Here is a 26,036-nt window from a genome sequence, read left to right as displayed (position 1 = left end):
GAACCTGATCCTGCGGTTTCATTTGAGGTGTGAAAGATCCCATATCTTACCCACTGATCCCGAGAAACGTTAAGCCGTCGTACCGGTGACTTTACCTCAATGGTGATCGGAAGCTCTATCGGTCCCTTGAAACTTGTTCGGACGTTTCACAGCTTCTTAGATTGCCTGAATAAGCCACTGTTGTTGGTGAAACTATCACTTTCACACTCTTGTCTTTGGTAGTGGCGTGGACGTTAATACGGCAGTCGTCAAAGAATCGGCCTCACCCCTAATTATTCATGCAGTTCATCAACTAACGTAAAATGTGTTGATGTGAGTGACCGTTTCGTTATGTTTCGACAGCTTTTGAATGTGATTGTACAATCAAACCACGGCTATCAACATAAGCTCACAGGCTTATCAACTGTGTATTTAGTGGCAAGATCAGCACAAGGCAATCATTGCGAAAAGTGCCGTGTGTGCCAATAGGTGTTGCTCGATCTCGTTCAATTATGAAGTTCGGGATCGAAGTGTTGAAAGTAAATATTTTAAAACTTAAATAGCTTCAACCAGATCAGGAGCGTAATTGTTTGCTCTCTTTCAGGATCAGTTGGAGGAAATGGTTAAGAAGAAGAGGTTGGGACACTTTGTGTATGCGCTCAAATCATTGAGCTCAGATCTCCGAACGGAATGCCAAGCGTTACAACCAATATTCCGGATGATTTTGGAACAACCCGGTTGTGAGTTTTTCGTGTATGCATACGTAACGCATTTGGCTGGTCATGATACGGTCAGTGCAATATGTCTGAAGACATGAGCAAGTTCATCGTAATCTGTATTTTCGATTGTTCTTTGCGCAGCCTTTCGATACAGGAGAATACCCGATTCACATTGCGGCACTGTCGCATCAGGAAGCAAATCTCAAGATGCTGTTGTCTTGCCAACATTCCACTGTAGACCAAAAAACGCAACCACCAGCCAACAAAACTGCGCTAGAATTGCTTTGTGAGCAAATTACGCGAGACACGCTCATAAAGACTATGAAATGCTTATCGGTACTGTTGAGCTATAATGCCAACATTCCTGCTTCCTGGCTCGACGACTCTTACCCGGAAGCGAGTAAACGCCAACAGTTTTTAAAAACTCTGTCGCAAAAGTGTAACATTGCGAACAACGAAGTCAACGATTTTGACCAAACATTGGATGTGCTTGTAACAGAGGCTCAGTGGAAAGTAAGAGAATTATTTCAAACCCGAATTTTTCCAAACGCTACGGAAAGCCAAACGGTGCCGGAAGGGATTCTTTTAAAATGTTGTAAAATTGGTGACTACGACATGCTAAAGTACTTATTCGAAACCCTTACCGAGGATCAACTGAAACGCCTTTTATTAGCTAAGAAAACGAATGAAGCATACGTCGAAGAACATCTGCTCATTGTGCTGATGCATCGTGTCAACGAGAACGATAACGATTGTCCCTTTTACAAGTGCCTGACGCTTTGTTTAAGCAATCCACTCATAGACATAGACGATGCCGATCGTACAGATCGTCGGGCATTGGACTACGCGGCCAAGTACAAGCTAAAGCGCGTTCAGAAGCTACTCCTAGAGAAAGGCGCCTATGTCGGTGGCAGAGACACCTTTGGCCGATATGCTTTGTGCAACATCGATCCGATCGTGCTTAAGCAACATTTAGACAACTGCATTTACACTATTGGCGAAGGGTACGATGGTAGAGAGTCCAATCAAAGCCACATTTTCGTGATGCTTCTCAATTTCATTCCACCGCAGTGCAAAACGAGCCACTGGAAGCGAAGCAAAAAATCGTGGAACGCTTCGGACAAAAGCATTCTGTCAGCGCTGATCGAGTTTACTAACGAATCGGAAATATCTGCATCGAACGATATAAACAAGGAGACTCGGCTTCAGCTTATAGAGCATCCGGTAGTATCCACCTTGCTGTACATACGCGAAGTCGCAACGTCCCGGTGGTATATAGAGGTGTTGAAAGCAGTGAGAGCTCTGCCTTTCCTGTTACTGCTGAACGGCTGCTTCAGGCTGTGGGATTGGGCTAGTGACCAGAATATGACCAAATTTACATTAGTTATTCTATTCGTTCTTTTTCTTTTCGAAGTCATTCGATATGTTTGTGAGATAGTTTGGGCTGGCCAAGAGAACCAGACGGTACTTTGGCGTGAACTTCGGCAGTTGCGATTTTACACGATGCTGGGAGAATTAGCACTATTTATAGCACTAATGCTACAAGACTCGTTCGTCAACAAATCGGTGCTCACGATTAGGACAGTGCTGGTGGGCATTGCGCTAAGACGGTGTATGGCCAGTTACAGCAAACTCGCCAACGATGTCTACAACCTCGACACGGTGCTTGCGAATATCTGCAGGAGTTTAGCAGTGTATTCGTTCATTTTCATTCTATTGGCAAACATTTTACTCGAGAACGATCAGGGCACAGATCAACCACCCGGGCAATTGCACACCGACAATGACACGACTGTCGATGCAACATATATCACACTGAAATCGGTAAATGTGTGGGCTAAGCTGTTGCAGACTATTGCCTTGTTCACAGGTAAACACCGGCTGTGTGATAGGTTGTCGCATCACATCTCGCTTCACGTGATTTTGTGGCTTCACTTGCAGGGGAGTTGAATACCAGCGAGATGCAGTTCAACACATGGAGTGCCATTGCGTTTGTACTGTTCTTAATCATCTTAACGGTTGCGGTCAACAATTTGTTGGGGGCTTCAGCTGTCGCAGACGTGTCGGTAGGTATGGTTGCACAACTATGTACATTCACCATGATTAAACGCCCTTCCGAACTTCCACCGCAGGCTATCAGGAAGAAGTCTACTCAACACGAGATTTGCGTCCGAACTGGACGTCTTTGGCTGTATGAACAATTCTCAAAATTCTTCGGCAACGTGTGAGTGATTGTAGTAAATTGTAAATTTTAATTCGTTTGATCAGTCAAACGTTTTTTTCATTCTACAGCTTTATCCCCCATGGCTGTCATGACGTCCATTATGTTGAGATGTAAGTATAGCGACACTGCGCCTCTAGCGCGTCGACAATAGCTCCAACCCCTCAACGTATCGAACTCAACGTATCGAACTCATTTTAAGGCAATTGGAAAACGACAATCAAATAAAACTGAACAAACTGTCAGGCACCGTCGTCGACTTTCCTGTGAATACGAGCGCCGAATTTGCAGCAGCCCTGAAAAATCACATCTTTCTATCCAGCACATCCTGAGACAATGAGGCGCTAAGCGTTCAGCATCCTTCCGACATCATCGCACAGTGATCCTACACAGGCCATCCACGCAGGTGGTTTACCTCTATTGGGTGAAGATGCTATGAATGGCAAGCGGAGTCTTTGACACTTAGACATTGGCACTGTGTGAACCTTTTACATGGTTCACGCAACGTTTCGTTTTTTTGTACACAGTTTAATCGTACAGAACAAGTATACGATTGTATTTTGATATTAAAGTTTATTTCAAAACTAAATAAACTGCAAACTTATTCATTCATTTTCAAATTCATATTTTTTCTACCCGCGAAGGAAGAGTGCTCGGTGAATTCGAGCAGATTGACCATACACACTGAGGACTGTTTATTAAAGGCTTAATTAAAGGATTACGTTGAAGGCTTTGAGGGAAGAGTATTTTTATTTATTCTTACTCTTTTTCTTTGAGCGAAAGGTACCGATGTCTTTTCTTAGGTACCAAAAAATCATGAAATGATTCGCGCCGTGTAAACACAATAATGCACGCGATTCATTTTTACAGCGCGAGCGATTTTTTTTTTGTGGTGGTATTAGAAAGATTCGTTATCAAAGAAGCGTACCGTGTACAGAGACCTATTCATACACCATGACTGTGGGGCAAACTGCTCGCACATTTTAAAGCGGATCATCAGTACGCTCTGAGCGATCTCAGTAAACAGTATTGAAGCACTGGAGTGAGCGAGCTGATTTCGTTGAAGCATGGTGTGCAACACAGGGAAAGGATTGATTGGGGTAAAGTGTTTGAGTCGCTGTTCGTTAAGTGCCAGTTTTTATTCGAAAAAATGTTGTTGCCACCTTACAGCCTGATGAAATTAACGTGTCTGGCCCACAGGAACTCTTAATCCCCCCATTTCGTAGTGATGATGTTAGTGCAAATGTGAGTCAGTGGTTTGCCGATGGTAATCATGCTAGTCTTTTGTCTTACAGGACTCTCTCTTCTCACACGACCAACGCACCCTTCAAAATGGATACAATCATTATGAGTGGGCAACCAAAAGCTTACCAGATCAAACTACCTTACTTTGTGAAACCGTGAATAGCTATATGTTTGCAGAGGTGCCTCAAAAACATTCCGACGATAAGCGGAAACGACTTTTAACAAAAAAGGGACGGAATGGAACATACGAGCAAGAACATCTGCTCATTGAACTGATACATTGTGTGAACGAGAACGATAACGATTGTCCCTTTTACAAGTGTCTGACGGTTTATTCAAACGATCCACTCATAGACATAGACGATGCCGATCGTACAGAACGTCGGGCATTGGACTACGCGGCCAAGTACAAGCTAAAGCGCGTTCAGAAGCTACTCCTAGAGAAAGGCGCCTATGTCGGTGGCAGAGACACCTTTGGCCGATATGCTTTGTGCAACATCGATCCGATCGTGCTTCAGCAACATTTAGACAGCTGCATTACTTACGATCGAAGTGGCAACATTTCCGTGAGGTTGGACAATTTCATTCCACCGCAGTGCAAAACGAAGTGCCAATCGAGCAGAAACGAAGAATCGTGGAACGCTTCGGACGAAAGCATCCTTCCAGCGCTGATCGAGTTTACCCACGAATTGAAAATATCTGCATCCATCGATCGACTGCAACTTTTGGAGCATCCGGTAATATCCACCTTGCTGTATATACGCGAGCCACCGTTCAAGTGGTACATAGATGCGTTGAAAGCAGTGAGAGCTCTCCCATTGCCTGTGTGTGTGGTTTGCCTTTTCCTACCGAAATGGTGGTTAATCTTTGTTACACAAGTGATTCTAGGCGTTCTGTACATGTATGAAGTCTTCAAAAATGGAGCTTACTTGAAAAACATCTTTCGTTGTGCGAAAAGGTCTCTTTTCCTAGCGGATGTATCGATTCTTGCAACCATGTCGGTGGAGTTTATTTTATTCACTTTTATCGTTGGGAAGACCATGGTTTTCAAGAAGCCCTTGTTAGATGCGTCAGTTTTCTCCTGTACGACAGTGCTGGCGGGCTTTGCCATGGAAAGGTGCATTGGCAGTTACAATCCATTGGCAAACCATATACACGCGCTGGATATTGTGATGGTCAAGTTCTGGACCAGTTTCGTCGTGTATTCGTTTATTCCAATCATATTCACACTCTGCTACTACTCTTATTACTCAGGTCAGTTATTTGTATTTTTACTTACTTCTAGATTGTCATTTGTTGGTTGAGTCGTGAGCGATAGAGCTTCCTCTACACTCCAAGCTGGCTTTACAGTTACTCATTGTCCTCACTCACCAAAAGTCACGAAAGACTGTATCATTTCATAAGTCCGCGATAACTATTAATCTTTTATCCTAAACTACTGCTGATCGTATCTTTTGGTTTCCGCTTGCAGCAGAAGTAAACAGCTCGGATGTGTGTACTTTTGTTAAATGGTGTATCGTACAGTTCAAGCCGCTTGCTTTTGAAGCATCAGTTTTGTTTATGGTTTTGTTGCTATTTTCGGCAGTCGGCAATGTTCCGGTAAGCTACATTCAGTATTAAGCTAAACTTTCCCTACCATTTACTTCACTTTGTCTCTTGCGTTGACAGGAACAGATTGATCGGGAATGTAGACGCCTAAAAGTGGTTTTAAAACTTTACCATATTTCAATGCGCGAAAACATGATGGCTGTCTTTTCCAAGGAAAACAAGAGGTTGGACATTTTAAGCGGGTGAGTCACTGTGAGTGGCGATTGGCGAATTGGCAGCTAACTCCGTACCTACTCTAACTTTGTTCACGTGATACAGGTTTTATATTTACCCCTACCATGATGTCAGTTGCGTTGAGCTGTAAGTATTTGCAATGTTAGTTTGAATTTATTTATTTATTTTTATTTATCAATCACGAGCCGAACGAGACAAATACAAGTCACTAGGTCTAAAAAGTTAATTCAACGAAAAATTAAACACAAATACAATCAGCACGTCTCAAGAAACGTTTGCGCTTATCATCACATGGACTTTCTGGTTTGAAGTGGTGCCAATCGGGGTCACTCACATGGCTTTCGTGGTTGCTAACATGCAACAATCGGCTAAACATCGTGCCTGTACATGGTAGAGATGGGCGATCCGAGTCGGAATCACGATTCCCATCCGCACCGAAAGAATGATTCCGACCAGCTCCGGACTCGTTTTTATTTCATATTGAATTACGGACTGCGGATTCTCGCTTCAGTTGCAAATCTAAACTCCGGTATTGGAGCGCTCGACCCATATCCGATCCGGCAAATGGTAGGATCTTCCCATCCCTACTTGAGACTTTGAATGTCTTGGCCCTAACGACCAATCCATCAAATTCCTCTTGTATGAGTTGAATGGAACAATTTAAATAAGGGGATTTCACATTGATAAACTGTGACATGTCATTTGAATGTGACATAACCACACGTGGGTAAGAATCGAAGTTATCTTCATAAAGAAGAACGCCTTCAGACTTAAAAATTAAGGTTCAGACGTTAAAACAACAGTAAAAATTAAACACTGCTACTTTTTGAGCGAATTCGTGAAATCATGCATAAAGAACTACCCAGCAAGTCGGACCACATACGACGGCTATTTACAGGAAAGTTCTATTAAATTTCTCAATTTTTTTATTGTTATACTGTATGGTGTTGTATAGTCACCACGATTAGTAATGTTTTATTTTATACAGGATACCTAGGAACAACAACGATGTACTGCTGCACAGATTAAATCCGTCGCGACGAAATCCTGAGGCGCTGCCATGGAGTATAGATGGGGAATTTGCACAGACTCTAGCAAATGCTGCAACATACCGTAAACAGGAACCGGCCACGAAACTAAGAGCAAAACTTTGACACACAATGATGAATCTTACTGCGCTAACTAATCGCCGACATTCGCGGATCTACTGCTTGTTCTTTGGCCCGGACTATCTCATGTTTCGGACGTGTTGGCAAATGCCTCCTCTGAATCGAGAGCTCTCCGTGCGTTCGTTCCAAAAGAGCGCTGCGGTTTTTGAAAAGGAAAGAACAAAATACTACTTCTTATTCTTCCTTGGCACTACTTCCCGGAAAGGTCTTGGCCTGTCATTTCTGGCTTTCTGTGAGTTGATGTTACCCGCAGTAAGCTAGCACAACACTGCGCACGGGATGGGATTGTAGCCCCGGTCCTGTCGCGTGAAGCCCGGCGGCGTTATGGCCTCGGCCCGCCATTAATTGACGTACATATGATGTGTCCGGAACGGAAACAAACGGCTATCAGTTTTTTTTCTGAGAATGAAAGAATTTGATTAAGAAAAGCTCGACAACGTCATAACAAACAGTTTATGACTAACTTCTTGCCTTGTTATAACGAGATGCTTTGTGACGTAGGAAATGAGATCAGCTTGTACGCCTCAATGACTATCACAATTCGTCATTATTGACGCTGTGAGCTTGTGGTTTTTTCTATTAATTAGAGACGACTTGGCCATTTTGTTGATCATGTTTGGGTTGGTTAGCTGGTTGGTAAGATGCCCTGGTTAGCTGTAGAAAATTACATTCTGGTATAAGATTTAAGAAGATAATTTAGGAAAACAAGACCTTTTAACAAAACCAAAGCTGATCCAAAGCTGAACCAAAGCTCTAAAGAAGTGATTTAATTACATCAAATACAAGGTCAGCAAATGCTCCTCATTTGATGACTCAACATCTATTATAGGAAATTTTAATGATTTTATAGCAATTGTTTGTTTTTTTTATATGAAGGAAATAATAATAAAGCGATAAGGTTTAATCTCTGCGTACGCTGTGTACTACTGTGTCCATTTTTACACGCAGTGAACATTTCCTATCACGCCACGAGCTGCAATGCACTTCAAATACTCTGTTGCTGCCTGCGGTCATCATCTCTGAGGTGCAATCTTGCATCCCTGGGACAAACAAAACTGTTGACCGAGGATTGTAATAAAGCGCCAGGAAAATGTCTGTTTACTAAACTATGCATTAGAACGCTGTGACAAACAATCGAAGCGAGTACGATTGAAACAGGTAAAAATGCTTTCCAAGAAGCGAGAAAAAGTTGGCTCGAATGGGTCGAAATGAAAACTCGAAATCAATACGTATGGCACACAGCACAACAAATCCACCTTTTGACTGAAAATGGCAGCAAAAAAGCATGCAGCAAACGAGTTTCTTCCTAGATGGCAAACGATCATTTGACAGCCGGCAGGCTACTGCTCCTTTTTGTCGCTCGCACACTCACTCACCTTACGCCAACTGCACGTAAGCGTTTCGCCATTGTGTTCGTATATTAGCATAACATTTTCCACTGCTTGCAACGTCATAAATAATGCATGTTTGTATACGTGTGCTGCTGCTCCCATGGCCAGATGACACTTCAACCTCGGCGATCATCACCAAGATGAGCTCCACCGATAACTTGGGTCGTCGAGCCGACAAGATAAGGAACGTGCGGGGTAAGGTTTGCCGCCAAACAAAAGCATCCTTTCTGATCATTTTAGCAGCCCACAAAACCGGCCAGCCGGCAGCTATTTCCACCAGCGGTACAGCAGGCCAGCGTTGGAATATCGACGACGAAAGAAACTGCTCGGAAAGCCGGTAGGGTAGCAGAAGCGTAAAATAGCCCCAAACTCACGGCCTAGCACGGTCGGAAGGGATGAATTTTTACGATCTCATTGTCATAAGCAATGCACCCAATGATCCGGCCGACGTACACGTGAGCACCGTTCTCCAATCTTGGCTGCCGTTTGGGATGCTCACGAAAACGGAGGGCGGAAACGTTCGAGGCTCCAGTAAAGCTGTTTCCCATCCATGGTCATAATCTCTATAATATTTAAACAACAACAACATCCATGGTCATAATGCTCGAAGAAGATTGCCAAGATTAATCGACTAATTTCATGTTCATCAAGCGATCGGTAGCCGAAGCATGAAACACGGTGTAACTGCGGCACTGTGCCAGACAGGCAGAGAGCGCTATGCCATCCCCATGTCCCGCTCCGACGAGTGTTTGCTTAAAACTCATAAAATTTATCTTGTTAGTGCGAGCAGGGAAATCGTAAAAATGGGTAAATTAGGGAATTGCTGCACACTTCGAAGCCTTGCAAGGGTCTCCACCTCCGTGTCCCCTCTTCAGAAGCGTGTTTGAGCCCTGAAGGGCCTATCTTTTGACTTTGGAAAGGAAAAACAGAGCCGTAAGATTTGATTCACCCACAAGGTTTTCCCCCACTTTCTCATAAACCGAGCATTGCGATTTAATTCGCTTATTGATTTTTCTGCTTTTGTTCAACTTTTACCGCGAGCTATCACCCAACCCGCCATGGAGCTCGGAGTCGAGCTCAAAACAAGAAAGTTACTACTGCCGTTCTGCCTTCTGCCAGTAATCGCATGGAACCACATGGTGCGTTCCATTCAGTGGACCAACCGACCATAATAATCTCCAGCACTGCTGTGTCCACCGAGAGAAAGAACACGTGCCTTAATACGCGTCAACAACGCCGTTTAAGTCAGTCGCTTCCATCGAGTCCCGTTCCGACCAATCGTCTTCACAAATCCACAACTTCAAATCAACTCACCAAGGCTATACATTTCGGCTGACTTCACAGCGAGCGCAAAAGAAAGCGAACTCACACATCGATGGAGCGGGAGGACCAGCTCCAAAAATGGCTCCATTCATCCGTTTCAACCAGCTCTATCCGATCGAGCAAACACGGCCGCCGCCTTTTGTAGTTCCGCCTCTTTGTGGCATAGCAAGCGGAAATGAGATTCCTCTTCCACTGCCACCGTTCGCCATTGTGGCAAGCTGTGAAGAAAACTTTCTTTCGGCTTTCTCGACCCACCCAAGGCCGGTCCTTACCCAACAACGCCCCGAACATGCCGAATGTTAAGCGATATCGCATTTTTATCGCTAAAAAGTTGAGTCTTCCATAGTACGGAATGTGAAATGGTGCGGTTGTGGATGTTTCGTCGTTTTTTAATGCTTAATCAGACGTTTTGTTTCAAACGGATGTAGCGTTATTATCAGACGTACGCGGTCGTTTACAGTACCAGCTTCTGCTTTTCTATACTTAACATGGACCAAGACCATGGACCAAGGGCGGGATAATGATTTGATTTGCTCTCATGCATGGTACTTTTTTGTCTTTGTGGTTTAAATTTACCGCAACCGCCAAGTTAACGAACTTCTTGTATGTTTACTCATCGGATGACGTTCACACATGTCAGATCTCGATCGTTCTTATCATTTAGGAGCAATCACTTCATTTCCTAGCAAAGTGCGCTCGAGACGCAGCATACATACAGGGGATGTTTCACTCGCCACTGCTAAAGCTCTTATTTCGCCTCTCAACGGCACCTTCACTTCAAGTCTCAATTTCCTAAGGCGTGCAGAGTACACAATACCACGGCGCAAAACTACCATGACTTGCTGCAAAACAAACAAAAAAAAGCAAGATAACACGTAATGAATTGAAAAACTTTAGACGATTTTTATCACAAGCACAGTCGCCTTTCCTTTAACCCGTGTACCGACAGGGCAGAGTGTGTCGCAGTGAAACGGTCCTCCCGGGACCGTTATGAAAAACTATCCTACATCGTTCGGTTATTTTTTTGTTCTGGTTGCCTCCTTTTGGTCCTTTCCTTTGGTCGGTCCTTTGAGAGCTTTATATCGCAGGCAATCTGACGCTGTTTGTGAAACTCCATACTTGTCCCAAAACCCTGCTTAGATCTGCTCATCATTGATGAGCATGAATATGAGACAAATTTGCTACCACCAGCACCGCCAGCTTTGGGTTCTTAGTGCCTCAGAATTACCAGCGGAACTGTGTATGTAACACTCCGGGGCCAATCGGTGGAAGCTACCCCTTCGTTCAACGGGCACGACCACCACCGGAGCTCATGTACAAGACTCGTCGACTGTTCCCCTTGTATTTCAGTTCGCCTTTCTTTGCCAACAGCAGGCCACTTACGGAGCAGCTCAACTTTGATCTCAAGGCAGCTTGAGCGCCTTCTCTCTCTCTCTCTCTCTCTCTCTCTCTTTCTTTCTTTCTCTCTATCTCTCTCTTTCCACTTATAATGCAACCTCAAAACACTGGACCAACTTTGTTCTTATTGAATAATCTTGATAGAAGTTTTTCTGCTGCACTCATATCATCCGGGCCTGGCATTAGCGGCTTCATCTGCTTAGTGGGCTGGCCCACTCTTTGCCATCCCGTGGCAAGCTGGTAAATAAATCAAAACCTTTTGTGGTGCACCAAAATTTGTCCCTCCATCGCTTGATCTTTGTAATTGGGTATGGTTTCAAAAGATTCATTCACAGCAGCGCATCCGTTCATTCGTCCCTCGATGAACTTTGGCTGTGAGACGGGAGTGCAAAGTGTGGCCACAACACCACTACCATCTCATTTTATACGAGCGTTATTTTCAGAGCCATAACTGATTTCAGAATGACATGCCATAATTATGCAAACGTTTGACATTTTCGCTTAGACGTTAAATCATTTTATTTATACACTTATCCATTAATAGGGAATATTTAGCAGACTGTGAATGCACAATGGAGACGTCTGGTACGTTATGGACTGTTGGTATCACACCAGATATTACAGATACAACGCGGAGTTGGATGATAAATACAAAGTACAGTGCTTTTCAATCTAATTTTGACACAGTCTGTGCCACTTCAATCAGAAATCCTATATTTTGTATTTGTTTACGCTGAAATGTGGTAGTCGGCCGAATGGGTAGAAAATAATAAATAAATTAATGCTCAACATTCTTGTGGCTAAATTCAAGCGATTCATTTTTGATGAAGTTGAAGTTAAACTCCTCTAAAATAATCTCTTAGATCTTCACTCAAATATATAGTTGTTAAAAAACCCTCTGTTCGTAGAAAATCCAAATCGGAAGGGAAAAAAAATCATTAATCTCTTAAAGTAGTCTTCTAGCATGACATTTAAGATCCAAATATGCAAGATTTGAACACAAAATTACCAATGATGTCTGTCCTTTTCGCAACAATTCCATGCTGTCACTTCAAATGTCAGAAAAAGCTTCGGGCGATCCAATCAGAAAGATCGCTGTCGTCTCAAAACTCGGCTGTGTGTGACCGAATGTGTTAGAACCGATTATTTTAAGAATGTTTGCTTTCTTTATTACTCCAATAAAGTCACCTTTTTTTTGGATTTTTTCAGCTTTCCACTGCACAGGCCTCTCTTTCCTCTTCATGATTTAATGACTGCTACAAGATCAAGGTTCCGACATAAACCGCACACTCACCTTCATGCAAGACCAATCTTCAACAACAACACACACACACACGCAGGTAAACATTGTTTCGCTTTTAGTCAAGGTGATAGTTGCAGCATAAAATTTGCTCAACCGGAAAATAGACTCTCCGCCAATCGCGTCATACATTTTGCGCTTCTATTTTTCCCCTTACCGAAACATGTAAGCGACTTCCTCTGTGTGTGTGTGTTGTGTCTGGATAATGGGAAGTATTTTCTCCCACGAACGCTCAACTTGTCCCCTTGCTTTAGCTTCCTTTACTACGAAACGCAGGAAGTGCAACTTCCTTCGTCGCTTTGAAAGATTCAGTTCGCCGGCATAACAAGCGCTCCAAGAAATGTTTGTTGGTAAAAGAAGGAGAAATAAAAATGACAGAAAAAACACAACACTGCACTAAACCACAACACGCTTGTCAGAATAGGGGGAACCGTTCTATCCATCCATCCCCAGGATTTGTTGAAAAACAATCCCTCCAGTTCCCGGTGGATCCATTACCACCGGTGTGCAGCGATCCAAATGCACCGAGACGACGACTGTGCAGTAAAAGCAATCGGAGCAAATGGATAGAAAAATGGAAAACGACATGAGGATCAATTCGTTAAATGCCGGAGGATTAACTATTTTGTGGCAGGACAAACTTTTGACAACTGTCACCGAGGCGAACGAGTGGGCAAGGCGCAAATGGATAAGCTGCCGAACGGTCTCACCCCGAGCACCGAAGGAAATTGTCAAATGTGCTTTACGCTTGCTGCTCCATTTACAAACCCCGACCGAGAGCGATTGGAAAGGATTCGAAAGAGATTGAATGGTGGAAAACTTGGCAAAACTTCCGCTCCGAAAGCGTCCATCGACAAATGGCATCACAATCGACCAGGTTACCTCCGGAGGGCGCTCTACCCCGTATTGGTAGTTGGCAGGCAAACTTAAAGTGCCACTTTTCCGATCCGATGAATCCATCCCGGAGTGTTTGGGCAAAGTTTAGCCCAAATTAAGTTGAAAATCGTGCCGCACCCGTGCGCACGGTGTGACAATCAATTTCCACAACTTGCCGCACGTTAGCACACAGTAACCGGGCATTGCCGGTTACGAGGATTTTCTTTTTCGCTTCTGCTCGCCGGACTTTAAACTTCTCCATTATCGCAGTCGAGGTCCCGTGCGCCATTTAACGAAACGGAGAATTGTTCCCTCGCCGTGCCCGGTTGCATAACAACACAGATTACGAAAAAGCCACCGAACGGGAACATAAAAGCTTGTACTCCGGGCTTCACTTTCCCACAGCGACACTGAGGAAAAGTTGCCACCTAATGGTCGTTTCGGTATCGATGATGCTGGTGGCATGCGTCCGCTCATGTGGCTAGTGCAAGTGAGCTCCCTGGGATGGCTGAGGATCGCTCCGACCGACGGAGCCGTTGCTGCTTCATTCCACACTTTTGAACGTGTGGATGTCATCGAAAAGTAACGATACTGAGCACACTTTTACCCCTAAACGGACTAATGAAGTATGCATGATCTACTTAACTTCAGCCCGAGCTGGAGTGTAAGCGCGGGCCAAAGTGCATGGATGCAGCACATGCACAACCAACTTCAGGCAAAGGCAGTCTTTTGCTTTTGGGCAAGTAAATAGCATTAGGAAACTTCCACCGTGCATAAACAATGAGGCACGAAATGAATCGAATGTATTTATAAATTGGCGCGAACACCAGCCAACGCTGCTATGAGTTCAACTGGATGGAAGCAATGAACGCCACCAGCGCCACCAAAGCGAGCAGGATGGAGCGATATTATTGTTACAATAGCTTGTTATGCTGTCGCCTTTGTCGTGCATTATGGCTCAGATTATGTGGTGGCAGAAAATTAGAAAACAATCTGAAGGAACGTAACCCTCGCGCTGAAACCTTTCTCCAAATCCTAATCCGTCCTCCGAAAATCCTCGGGGTCGGCTAATCTCTTCATTACGAAATTTATGACCCGTCATCATTCTTTGTTCGGTGCAATAAAAATCTCATCCGTTGCCTCCCAATCCCTGGAAATGGAGAATACATATTTCCGAAACGGTTCACAGCACTACAACACCGAGGAGTCGTGCTTATGTTGGCCATTTGTCGTTAGGGGTGCGTTTGGGTATCGACCCTCGGCAGGGATGCAGACAGAGAGAGCGAGACATCGAGAGACAGTTACAGCTGTAACGAAGACGCAGACAAATGCGCTACATGTCTTCCATCGGATAACGTTGATGTTTGTCTGCTTTTTTTCCACGCCTTTTTCCGGCCCTGTCGCTCCAGTTCTTGGGGAAACATTATTACATTCCTGCAGTGAGTGGTAGCCGATGCCAACTGTAGAGCTCCAAAAGCTCCGGGAACCATAATTAAGCGCGATCCTGCGGACACAAGTCAGACTGCCAAAGGTGTCTAAGGTATTTCATCGCCATCTTGCCATTCGTTAAGCTCGTTACACAAATCACACCCCGGGAAGGGTGTGCAAGACACTCGCCCCAACGATCCATTTTTCCTCTTTTCCCCGGGCATCGCAACCCTTTCAAGGGAAGACGACGCCACCTTCCCAATATTGGACAGACATCCGAAACCGTTCGTTACGGGCTCCCGGACTGACAAAATGGAGGCACATTTTTAATTACTTTCAGTCATGGCATGTTTTAAATTTTAATTTTCTACCACCCCATTCAGCCCAAACAGTTTGCTTCCTGTCGTGGCCGTGGCACGTGGTGGTTGTCGGTGGGACCTGCTTTGCGACTTACCATGTCCAGGTGGCGAACCAGGCAAGCAAGCACCATCACCGCGGTTATCTATTCAATTTGTATTTTAATGTTCTTTTTCCTGTTTAGGTTTCACCACGCGCGCTCGCTCGCTAATTCGATACCATCACCTGGTGGGTTTAGAACATTCCACCCCTCCCTCCCCCCCCCCCCCCCGTCCGATCCTCAACACTCCCGGGTTCGGTCCTTGGTACGGCAGAAACAAGCAACACCGACAACCGAGTGCACCTGCTGCCTGAACAACATTGCCATATTTTATGCATCCTCGCAGCGATGAGTCTTCGTTACCGTTCACGCTGGTGGCTTTTTTGTTGCGTAGGCCGTTACACCGACATTGTAAGCCGGTGAAGAGCGGCTAGAAGAAGCTTTACAGTCCCTTTCCGGTCGGTACTAGCCGGGGTAATGGATGGCAAAGAAAATGTAAAGAAAGGGCTGCGCTATCCGTTTCGAAATGAGTGGAAAGCACTTTCGCAAAGAAATGGATCAGCACAATCTGGCCTAGCTGAGGAAATAAATAATACGAGGGATAAAACCTTAAGCTAAACACGTAAAACAATCATTTGACGATATTACTTTGGTTTTTTTTTCATATCGTTTGATAAGCAAAGCGTTCTAGTGTAAAGGATCTGGCTCATACAAATCATTAAGTAACGTTTACACGACACCAGCAACACTGAGCTTGTAAAAGCGCCGAAAGGTATGCAATTTGCATTCATGCATAGGCGGCTTCCTATTCGAAATTCAAAAACAGATTTTCAGAATTTTATTCCATCTTCTTTAAAAAAAACCTTGAAATCGATAAAAAGGAACAAGATATTTTTAAACCCCTGTTCAACAAACTATCTGAACCCTTAAATATTCATTTGTTCAAAAACATATCCCAAAATAGAATGAAAATTAATGAACAGATGAGCAGACGTTAAATGGAAACTCGTCGAACGGAAACGGCATTTTCCTCCGTAAAATTCAGTTTGGCAAAAATCTTTCTTTGCTGTAAATATAATAGATAGATTGTTACATTTTGTCTACCACTGTTACCATAAACGATTACATCTACTACACGTTGTTTCTTTGATAAATGTTATTAACTGATAGATTGCAAGATTTTAAACAATGCACTATTTAACCATCAATTCTAATAACTTTTCTGAGCAGCAGAGCGATGTAGTTATTTTTGACATATATTATTCATATGTAAATAATTCTTTTCTATTTCACGAAGCCTCAAACAATAGTGTCAAAAGGTGGATACACTTTCAAAAGGAAAGTGAACAACTTTGCACCATACATGTACCGAGCCGAACTGATGACATGAAGCGCCGATTAGCCCGTTTCAAAATTCATTAGCTCACAAATGTACCGATTATCATCACGAGCGCATACACCCGGGCGCAGCTAGCTGGTACCGATCCATTTGCCAACACGTTTTCCATCCCTTTTTATCCATCCAAACACAGCGTGCACAGAAGTATGACACCACTGCGTTACACAAATTAAACCAGTCCGATGGTTGGACTGCTCTGTGGTTGTGTGCTGCATTTGCATAATTTGTCCGCACACACCACACGAACCGATACCGGGCACCATAATCGTGTTTTAATGGGAAACTTTCTCGTCTACCAGTACCAGACGGTCCGGGTAGTTCTCGGGTAGTTCAAACTATCTGGAAATCAGCTGGCTAGCTGGCTCAACGATACACACACACTTGAGTGGTGTGACAGCGATAAATGACTAGATAGAATCGAACCGAGCCATGAAGACTTGCTCCAGGACCGCCGGATATCCGGAGAGTATTCCGGCAAATTATAAGTACCCGACATCGATCCCACCCAATCAATCACGGGCGCCCAGCTTCAACGTGTACCGACGATGAAAGAACAGACTCACGGCGCACGCCAACAGAATGAAATATAAAACTTTTCTCATTAAAGTCGTATCATGGCGATCGATTCGCGTACGATTCGCCGTACGCACTATCCCTCGGGGAATGCGCCAACTGCCTTCACACGCGCACACACACTCGCACAAACACACGGTGAAAATGTGAGCAAAAACAGAAAACACACGGGAAAAGACAAGAAAAGTGTCAATCAGAAAGCGATTTCTAAACGAGTGACAATTCTCCGCCGACGTTCCCTATTCGCCAAGAGAAGCTCTTGGTTAGAAAGCCAGCTGTAGAGGTAGGTCCGCCGCAAACTTCGAAACCGTTCTGACCGGCACAGCGTGTCCTGGCACAGCTTCCTTTACGATGCCTTTTGTTTTGTTCTCAGGCGCCTACTCTACTCCCGGAACTGGGCGATTGGAAGCACAGAATAGAAGGCAAAAAATGAACTCTTCGGTAAAAATTGTGACGTGTGGCAATTTTTGTGTGCTGTCCCTTCCTGTTTTTCCGCACCACCGCAAACTGTGTTTTCTTTTAATTAGGAAACTTTTCGCCCGAAAAACTGCTAGTTCCACAGAAAGCTCACCAATTTTCACCACAAAATAATATCCGGGAGGACACTCCGAAAGAAAACCAGGAGCGTGTTGTGGGAAAGTTTATTTTTCTTCGGCCGTAAACTTCCGTCGTGGCGTCGTGCTTCGTACGCGTGTGTGCTGACACACCTTTAGATAAATGAAGTATTTCTGATCATCGGTGGGTTTTTGCACGGGCTTGCTTAAACGGTCTAATTGCCACTGCTGGAACTTTATTAACTGACAGGTTTAAGTGTTGCTGTCTTCTTTGTCGCTTTCAAAATGAGCCAATTCACAGCAGACGCACTGAAGACGCAGGTGCATTTCAGGATACTTTGGAACGGCAGTCGAACAATTTTTGTCTTATAATGCCGTGACTAAGACGTCACGTTCTCATGGGCCAAGCTCGCGTCCTGCAAACTTTAAACTTCATGCGCATACACCTGCCCGGCGCACCCAGACATGCAAAATTTTGTGCTCCTTCTATTCATTCATTTGCTTTCCTGGGAAAAAACTTCATACCCTCCACGTACGTTCCCTGCATGATGGGCTGAAAAGCTTAATCAAGGATACTATTCAAATGATTTTGTAGCCCTCCAGGTCCGGTCCCGTATGCCGAATATCCCCACTCAACATCAACAATCCTCTGTAACAGCGCGCCATTGCTTTCGCCCACCAGTTGAAGCTCTCCCGGTCGATCAGGCTGGACCATCGACCAACGCTATAGATTACATTACATTTTTGTCCTTTTTTTGAGCGAAAGAGTTCGTTCCTGCAGGAAAAACTTTCCCGCAAGCAAGGTACGAACGAAGCAAAAAAAAACTGATACCTTCTCCACTCTGAAGTAAATCTAATTTTTGAGTTTTCCATTCAATGAGAAGTTATGCGCAAAACCCTATCTATGCCTGCCCGGCCACTTTCAATCCTGCCAGAGCCTGCGATAGTCGTGAAGCACTCGTCCAACTCCCGTGCAGTTTTCGAACGTCCATCACAAGCGCTCGCTGCAAGCTCGCATGCCGGCCACTCAAACTTTCCCCGAGATCGCACTCAACTGTAACGAGTCGCTGCTTTTACCCGTCGTGGTGCGCTTGGTGCGCAAGAAAGCAACCGGTCAAGGATTCGCAACTGGCGGTGTGGACGATGTGGACATGAGTAATGCGAAACATGAAAGTGAAGAGATTGTATTCAAATGTTCACTCCTTTCTTGCGCCATGCGCTGGTTAGTTTGCTGTTTGATTCCCCCGTTTTTTTTTTTTTTTGGTTCTCATTTTTCGGCTAGTTTCGACGAGCAGATGCGGTTTGCTTTCTTCTTTACGAAGCGCCTTTGATTCTTTCAATCAGTGAGCTTTTGCTGATATTGCATCAATGTAATTCGATTGTGAGCGCACTCACGATTGAAGCGCACGCTGCAATCACATCTTGCGTACCGGCGATTGTTGGGTCCATTTTCTGGAAATTTGTGTATATTTTTTGACAGTACGGTACGGGAGTTACGGCCCTTCCTTGTGTAGGACAGCCAATATGAGTGGTACAATGTTTAGTATTGAGAATCAACGGTTAGAATTCTTGGAAAGGGGACCGGACTGCCTAAGTCGAGTGTATCGTACGATCGAGACCATTGACAGGTGAAAGTACTGCTTCGTCAGGCACAAATTTCTTTCAATAGGGCTAGCTAATCGATAATATTGGCCCATTCCATGGATTTGTGAAGAGTAGAATTATACAAGAGAAGTCAAAGTTTGCTTCAGGAAAACCTACAAGCGACTAAGAGACTGTATGGGAGATCACGAACAATTCTAACTTCTTCAGCGGTTTTATGAGGTTTACACCTGTATAATGGAGTGGAACGCGGAGTAATTAGAATTAGATTGAGGATTCATACGTCGGACTCCTGAATACCAGGAGTCTCAAACTATGATATATCCCGAATGAGATTAGGTGGCATGCGACTTCCACAGACTTCATGTTTGGGAATTTTCAACTATCATTTTTTATAGTCTACAGGCACAACAAGAGCAAATGTACAAATCATGATTGAATCATGAAACAAAACGCGACACATTACCATTTCCATGATGGTTCTCTCACATACTACTGCTGCAAAAAAACACCACGAAACTTCCACCATCAAGCAGGAGCCCATTATCTTTTCACTTTGAGAAAGTTCTTTGGGTCGTTCCTTCCGCGCTGCAAAGATTCATTTACGATGATCAATCTCATCAATTTGATTACCGGTTAGCATATTGCCCACCAGATGACTGCTTAGCATCTGCAAAGACCGACAACATAAGGTCCCCTAAACCAACACCCTCTCCACACGCTAACAACTTGGCGCAAAACACAGCAACAGCTCCAACAGTACGATAACCATCAAGCAGTGATGTGATTGTTGTTCGCTCGCAAAAATGCTCCAATTAATACAACGCTCCGATCCGAATCCGATCCGAAAAGCGTTAGGGCCAAAGTTTTACTGCCAATGACTGCCATCTTCTTCCCATCAACGGCGCACAACTTCGTTCCGCCATTGTGAGCAACAAAACGGCGCTCGAGCTTAACGGGCCAGGGCTGGTGTAATCGAATTCTTGCGGTTTTGCGAAACACACGCACATTTGCAGCGGGTCGTGATGATGGGGGTGGTGTAGGTGTCGATGGATTCATTCCAACCTTTTGAATATTCATTTTGTGGAGCTGCGAGTGGTGTGCGCACTTGTACGAATGTGCCCATGTGTCTTTGAGCTAGTTTTTGATAAATTGACAAACTTTCTGCACTCAACTCAGCGAACGGCTTCTAAATCGTCACGTCCCTATAACTAGCCTGTAACCGATGTGTGTTTGCGTGCGTTACACTTGAAGCTGTTGCGCCTTTCGGAGCCTTAGAATTGCTGCGCCTAGGCAACCACAGTCTCAATGTCGGTAATCGAAAAATGTCTCAAATCCTTCCACCAGCTTTCGGCACAACTAGACAGCGAAGAGGAACAGTTTCGATGGAATCGCACCTCGGAACGACCTCAGCAGCGTTCTCCGGTACCGGTTGGTGACACACTCCACAGGAAACCATCGCCACGCAAAACCGCACCAAAGCCATTAGTCTCCGTAATTTGGACCGAGCGCTTTTCTGCATGCGCTTACAAGTAGCTCAAAACATGGGCTCCAAATTGTGGCTTTTCGCCCAACAGCCCCAGAGCGCTCTCGTGCAAAATTCATACCAATTATGTAAAGGTCTTATGAAACTGCACGACTTGCTCGGTTCTTGGCTGGGGGTACACGTTACGTAAAAACTACGCACCCCACATCCATCAACACGCACCACCGGCCCATTTCTCACCCAACCGCTCGAGAAATCTTCAACCCTAACGAGGAACAAACGGGGGAGCTTCGCGCGCGCCACATCGATATGCTCCGTGGTTGCTTCGGAAGCTATACGATAGTGCACGTAACCACACGACTTTGATTATCCCACCATTGTCCCATCGGCCGGATGGGAACCGCTTCCGATCGACAGCCGTTCGATGGCGCTACGAGACGAGGTCCCGACTCGGTCGACCACTGTACCACTTTTTGTGTGATGATTGTGCGGTAAAGCAACAAGTGTAACACGGTTTCCAGGTTTCCCTCAAACTATTCCGTACGCTTTCTGCGGCTCGTCGACGGCCACAGGGAGTCGCTCCATCTATGGGACAAATCGCAATCAGAACGGGAAACTACGATACTCCTTCCCGCTCGCTCATCGAGCGCCATATTGAGGTGCCATATTGTGCAAACGATTCCAAATCGAAGATGGGATTGAAGTGCGGGCTACAACGGTTCGACAGTTGGTTGGTGCTTTGTACGAGAACGAGTCATAATTTTTATCGCATTAAAGCATTGGAAATTGATTGCGATCCGAACGAGCCAACATTGGACCAACGTCAAATGGCATTAAGACTATTTGCTCAGCTAAAGGCACAATCGAAACATTATTGCGTATTTTTGTAATGCATTTTGATTTGGAAACAGAGACTAGATCCATCGAAGGAAGTTCCTATTTCGGGACCACATTCCACGGACTTCGGACATAATCAAACACCGGAGATTGTGTCGTTACGATTGAAACTCAAAACTTTATTTTTGTGTAATGCTTTCTTTCTTTCGTTTTCGTCCGGCCAGTGGTCTGCAGCCACGAAACAAAGCCACTGGACAAATATCTGCCACGAAAAGAAACTTACACTTGCAAGCGAGGTGGGAGTTAATTGAATTTTAATTAAATTTCTGGACCAAGACTGCTGGACGCCATTTCTCGTGTCAACAAATCGACAGATATATGGCGCTTTCGATGAATATTGCACGGGCATGGAAATGAATTGAACAGTAGCTTCGTGCCGGACTTTCTCCGGAACACTTGCCGCGCACTTTATCATTCCTCTTCTCACCAAACACACTCACACACGAGTATCGGAACGCTGGAACAGCCTCCCAGTGGCCACCGAACCCACCCGAGCTGAACAAACAAACCCGACTGCAAACATAAAACCATTCCCAGGAGCTGTGTGCCGGGCGAATGTAAAATTATCCAATATATTCATGAAATTTTGAAAATCCGCCCAACGAGCACCAGCCGACGAGTGTACGATAAAGCACCGTACCCGGCGGCGTCGACCGGTTCCCAAGATTTACCAATCATTTCACCCTCAATCGATAGTTGGTGTTTCGTGTCGAAAAAGTTACCTTTACCGTCCTGTGCTACCCTCATCATTGGCCTACCAAAATGAGCCCACAGGCTCAAGGTAAACGATCCGAATCAGAATTCACTCGCGTCGGTCGCGTCGCAACAAAGGCACCGATGAAACATGAACTCAGGACACGGACGCCCTCTGCCGTGGACCACGACTGTGACATGAAAAATAAATGAGTGTGAAAACTCAAAGGAGTACCTTGTGCTGGATCCGGGAGGTTCGGAAGATTTGATGAGCAGGGACAACATATTGGAGATAATCCGGCCCGCTTGCTCGACACCGTCCTGTACAATTGGCTCTTGTTTTATTTCACAGCTCTACTCCCCGTGCTGGCCGGGGAGTCTGCATCGTATTGGAAGGTGATCCTGTATTCATACATATTGTTACAACGACTCTGCAACACGGCACGACACACAACATAAATAAAACTTCTCCCCCAAGTGAAAGGTAAAGTGAGAAGTGTCGTCCATGCCGGGAATGTTCCAGGACACTGTCAGTGCACTGCATTTGTCACCGGCAGCCAGACACAGCCCATTTGCCCGGAAACCGGTCCGACCTGGCATTCTGTCAATTTGTTCCGATCAAATAATTCTTCCCCAAATTTAGCATCCTACGCACCACTTCACCGAAAACATTTAAATTGGCTTCATGCCCGAAAGCTCGATCTCGGTCCCGTCACACGCTGCCGAATCCCAACGGCACCCCGGGGGATAGGCAGCTCCGGGGCTGGGGCTGATAAAATTTTGACCAATCTTCATGGTTCCACCTTCCACCGACTTCCAAACAGGGCCCAATTCGACGACATATGTCGCAGGCTCAAAGCGTTCAAACATACGCTCCCAACCATCGAGCACGGGAAGAGCCAGCAGCATCTGGTCCGAATGGCCATAGAGTGTCCTTTGGGAGCCAGCATCTTCGGGGTGGAACCGCACCGAATCTTGGGTCGCACCGTAGCTCTTTGTGGGACCCATCTTAAATTGACTAAATTCGATTCACATTTCCACCAAAACCGAACGAAGCCGACGGAGAGATCGCGGGGGAGATCGTGTAGATACCGTGGCGGTGTATGGGTGTGTATGTGTGATCCTGGGCTGTGGTCGAAATGGGGTACATTTTACCCCAAGAAATATGACCACACTGTAACGCACAGTCCCGCTCCGGTGAGCCATTCCGAATGTAAACTTAATTGTTCCTTCACTGCAGACTGTCGGGTTCCGATTGAATGTTGTCCTGCCGAAGGAGCTCCATTTAAGCGCAGAAGGCATCGAGCAAGGGTCCCCGGGAAACGGAAGGTGGAACTTTGACGGAAGTTGATTATGGGCCTTCGCTCCTTGTCGGTTTTTGAGTTGATTGGACTGTTCGGCCCGGGCCGGGCTGGGTTTTACACTTTCTTGCTCGTGTGTGTGCTGCTGGGTAGATTGAAATGCTTCACATTGTGGGGTCTTTTCGATGGGTACGGCCAGAATGGAACGCAAAAACACTCGGCACCGCAATCTCAAACCGAGCGACGATGCAGGAGCAGTATGTTAACGGTAAACGGTATTCGATTGCAGACGGGCCATGTGCTGATTAAAGACTGTAACTAACCCGTAAAAGATTACCTCCCGTTGTGGATCTTCTCGTGATTGAGTTTGCATGATCATTGGACCGCTTTTCGCCCGATTTCTGCACCGGAAAAAAGCACCAGCAGCAGCAGCAACTCTCTCTGTTTTTGGTGAGGGTTAAATTTAATTTCCAAAGTTAAATAAAATTATTTACCTTCATTACGATGGAGCTCTCCAATAGCTCCGATGGTTTGATGTGAATGTGGAGCATCGATACTGATTGGTTGTAAAGTGTTTTTGGCATTAAAATTACGTCGTAAATAATAGCTGAAGGCTTGTTTTACAGCTTCAAAAGAGGCGCCTAAATGCATGCAATCCGCACGCCAAACCAACGCACAGTGGGTCGTTTTCAGTTGAAGGACTGAATAGCACGTCTCGCGAAACTATTATCGCGCAGGTTTGTTCCATTGCACCTGTACACCGTTTTAATATCCTCATTCCAAACTTACGCCCAAGCTGCCCAACATCCTACCGGGAAAAACACTTTTCATCGCTTTAAATCTTCGCCAGCCATCCAAAAACTTCCAACTATCACGCTTGATGACTTGCCCGGAATTAGCTGCTGCAGAAAGTCACCAAAGTCGGTATCTTGGGCGAAATAATTAGGTTACTTTTTTGCACATTTCTTAATTAACCATTCATCTCGCGAGCGGTTTGCGTCACCTCTTCTAGTCTAATCGGTTGACTCATTTTCACCCTTTGTCAATAGGCAACGCTGGCGCAACCGGGGATCCCTGGGGATCAGCATGACAGGAAGTGATAAATTTTTACAACATTTATCTTTTCCCACCCTTCGGTTCTCGCAATGTCCCAGTGACTTCAATGTCTCCGTCGCCGTCGCACACACACACAGATGATCACTTTTTGAACATCGTAGCGACACAAAAAAAAAACACAAGCGGTGGCAAAAGTTTCAGCGCACCTGATGTTGACCCGGACTCGGTTGAGATCGGAATCACCCTTGCAGAGCTTGCCTTTGCCCGGCTTCATCATCATGATCGGTGTAACAGTATTTTAAATTATCTTTTTAATGTTCTTCACGGTTGGAAATTATGAAAGTATCATCCTCCGCTCCGTTTTATGTACCTGCGATAGCTATTAGCGCGAACGATTTCGCTTGACATTCGCGTGCAAAGGGGAAGATTTTGTCAACGACGTCAGGGCATCAGACGTCAAGTGAGTGCAGACAAGGAGTTCTTCATTGATGTTGGGATTTCTGCCCGCTCGGTCTCTTTCTTTCAGTCGTTGTTTTCTTTTCTACCTTTCCTCTTCCAATTTACGACCAAGATATTAATTACACCAAAGTGTAATTTCGCCCAAGTACAAGTGCCGACGTGCCTCCACCTTCGCGCGCCGCCACCCAAGTCGAGAGGGAAATGTGTATGTGTGTATGTGTGTGTCAGGTTCATGAGCAGGAAGCAAGCTTTATTGGTCCCGACGTCAGCCCCAACTTCATCCGTAACATAGGGATGGTGATAAATATGCTGAAGCAGCGGGTGACGAGAAAAGTCGTTTAAAACAAACATACCTCCCTCGGTCTCGGGATCCCTTCGCCGGAATGCTCCGTAACAATGACAAGACAATGGCTAATTAATACGTAATGGTATCGTTTCGGGCGGAAAGAGCTCAACAGCATCACAATCACAACTAATCAGCTGGTTGTACTATGAAAACGTAAAGTTTCACGATCTATTCACCACCGGCTAGGCAAGCCCAATTGCCAACTCTCCAAGGCAACTCCCGCTCTCACCGTTACGATGCATCATAAACAACACCTGATTTTTCATGATGCCAACTTTACACTTCCACCTCCAGAGATTCACGCGTCCCCGCACACTCACCACCGCCATAAACCAAAACCATGACAAAATCTTGATTGCGAAACTTTCAACCATTTTCTTTTTCACCCACCCAACCCATCGCCCATCGCCACTTGAGCGGTGCATAAAGCTAAGCGGCTGGT

The 26,036-nt window shown here is 45.2% G+C and overlaps 1 protein-coding gene across 15 annotated transcripts; it reads left to right on the top strand.

Annotated features, from left to right (window-relative positions):
• Positions 1–432: 432 nt before the first annotated feature.
• LOC118506352 (transient receptor potential cation channel protein painless-like) lies at positions 433–8,029 on the top strand. Of its 15 annotated transcripts, none has more exons than XM_036043345.1 (13): positions 433–518; positions 584–769; positions 840–2,568; positions 2,640–2,764; positions 2,831–2,922; positions 2,991–3,032; positions 3,122–4,019; positions 4,090–4,152; positions 4,215–5,418; positions 5,636–5,763; positions 5,839–5,954; positions 6,031–6,072; positions 6,935–8,029. In XM_036043345.1, the coding sequence occupies exons 1-7, from the start codon at positions 492–494 to the stop codon at positions 3,249–3,251; spliced, it is 2,331 nt and encodes a 776-aa protein (XP_035899238.1). In that variant the 5' UTR covers positions 433–491; the 3' UTR covers positions 3,252–4,019; positions 4,090–4,152; positions 4,215–5,418; positions 5,636–5,763; positions 5,839–5,954; positions 6,031–6,072; positions 6,935–8,029. The 15 variants fall into 15 exon arrangements, with proteins under 15 accessions (XP_035899238.1, XP_035899236.1, XP_035899240.1 ...); XM_036043343.1 differs by having other exon boundaries at positions 5,833–5,954; XM_036043347.1 differs by lacking the exon at positions 4,090–4,152 and having other exon boundaries at positions 5,833–5,954.
• Positions 8,030–26,036: the final 18,007 nt, after the last annotated feature.

This window comes from Anopheles stephensi, chromosome 2, assembly GCF_013141755.1.
Source record: "Anopheles stephensi strain Indian chromosome 2, UCI_ANSTEP_V1.0, whole genome shotgun sequence".
Classification (NCBI taxonomy): Eukaryota; Metazoa; Arthropoda; class Insecta; order Diptera; family Culicidae; genus Anopheles; species Anopheles stephensi.
Note: the sequence above shows the minus strand (reverse complement) of the source record. Positions and strands in the feature narration are given on the sequence as shown.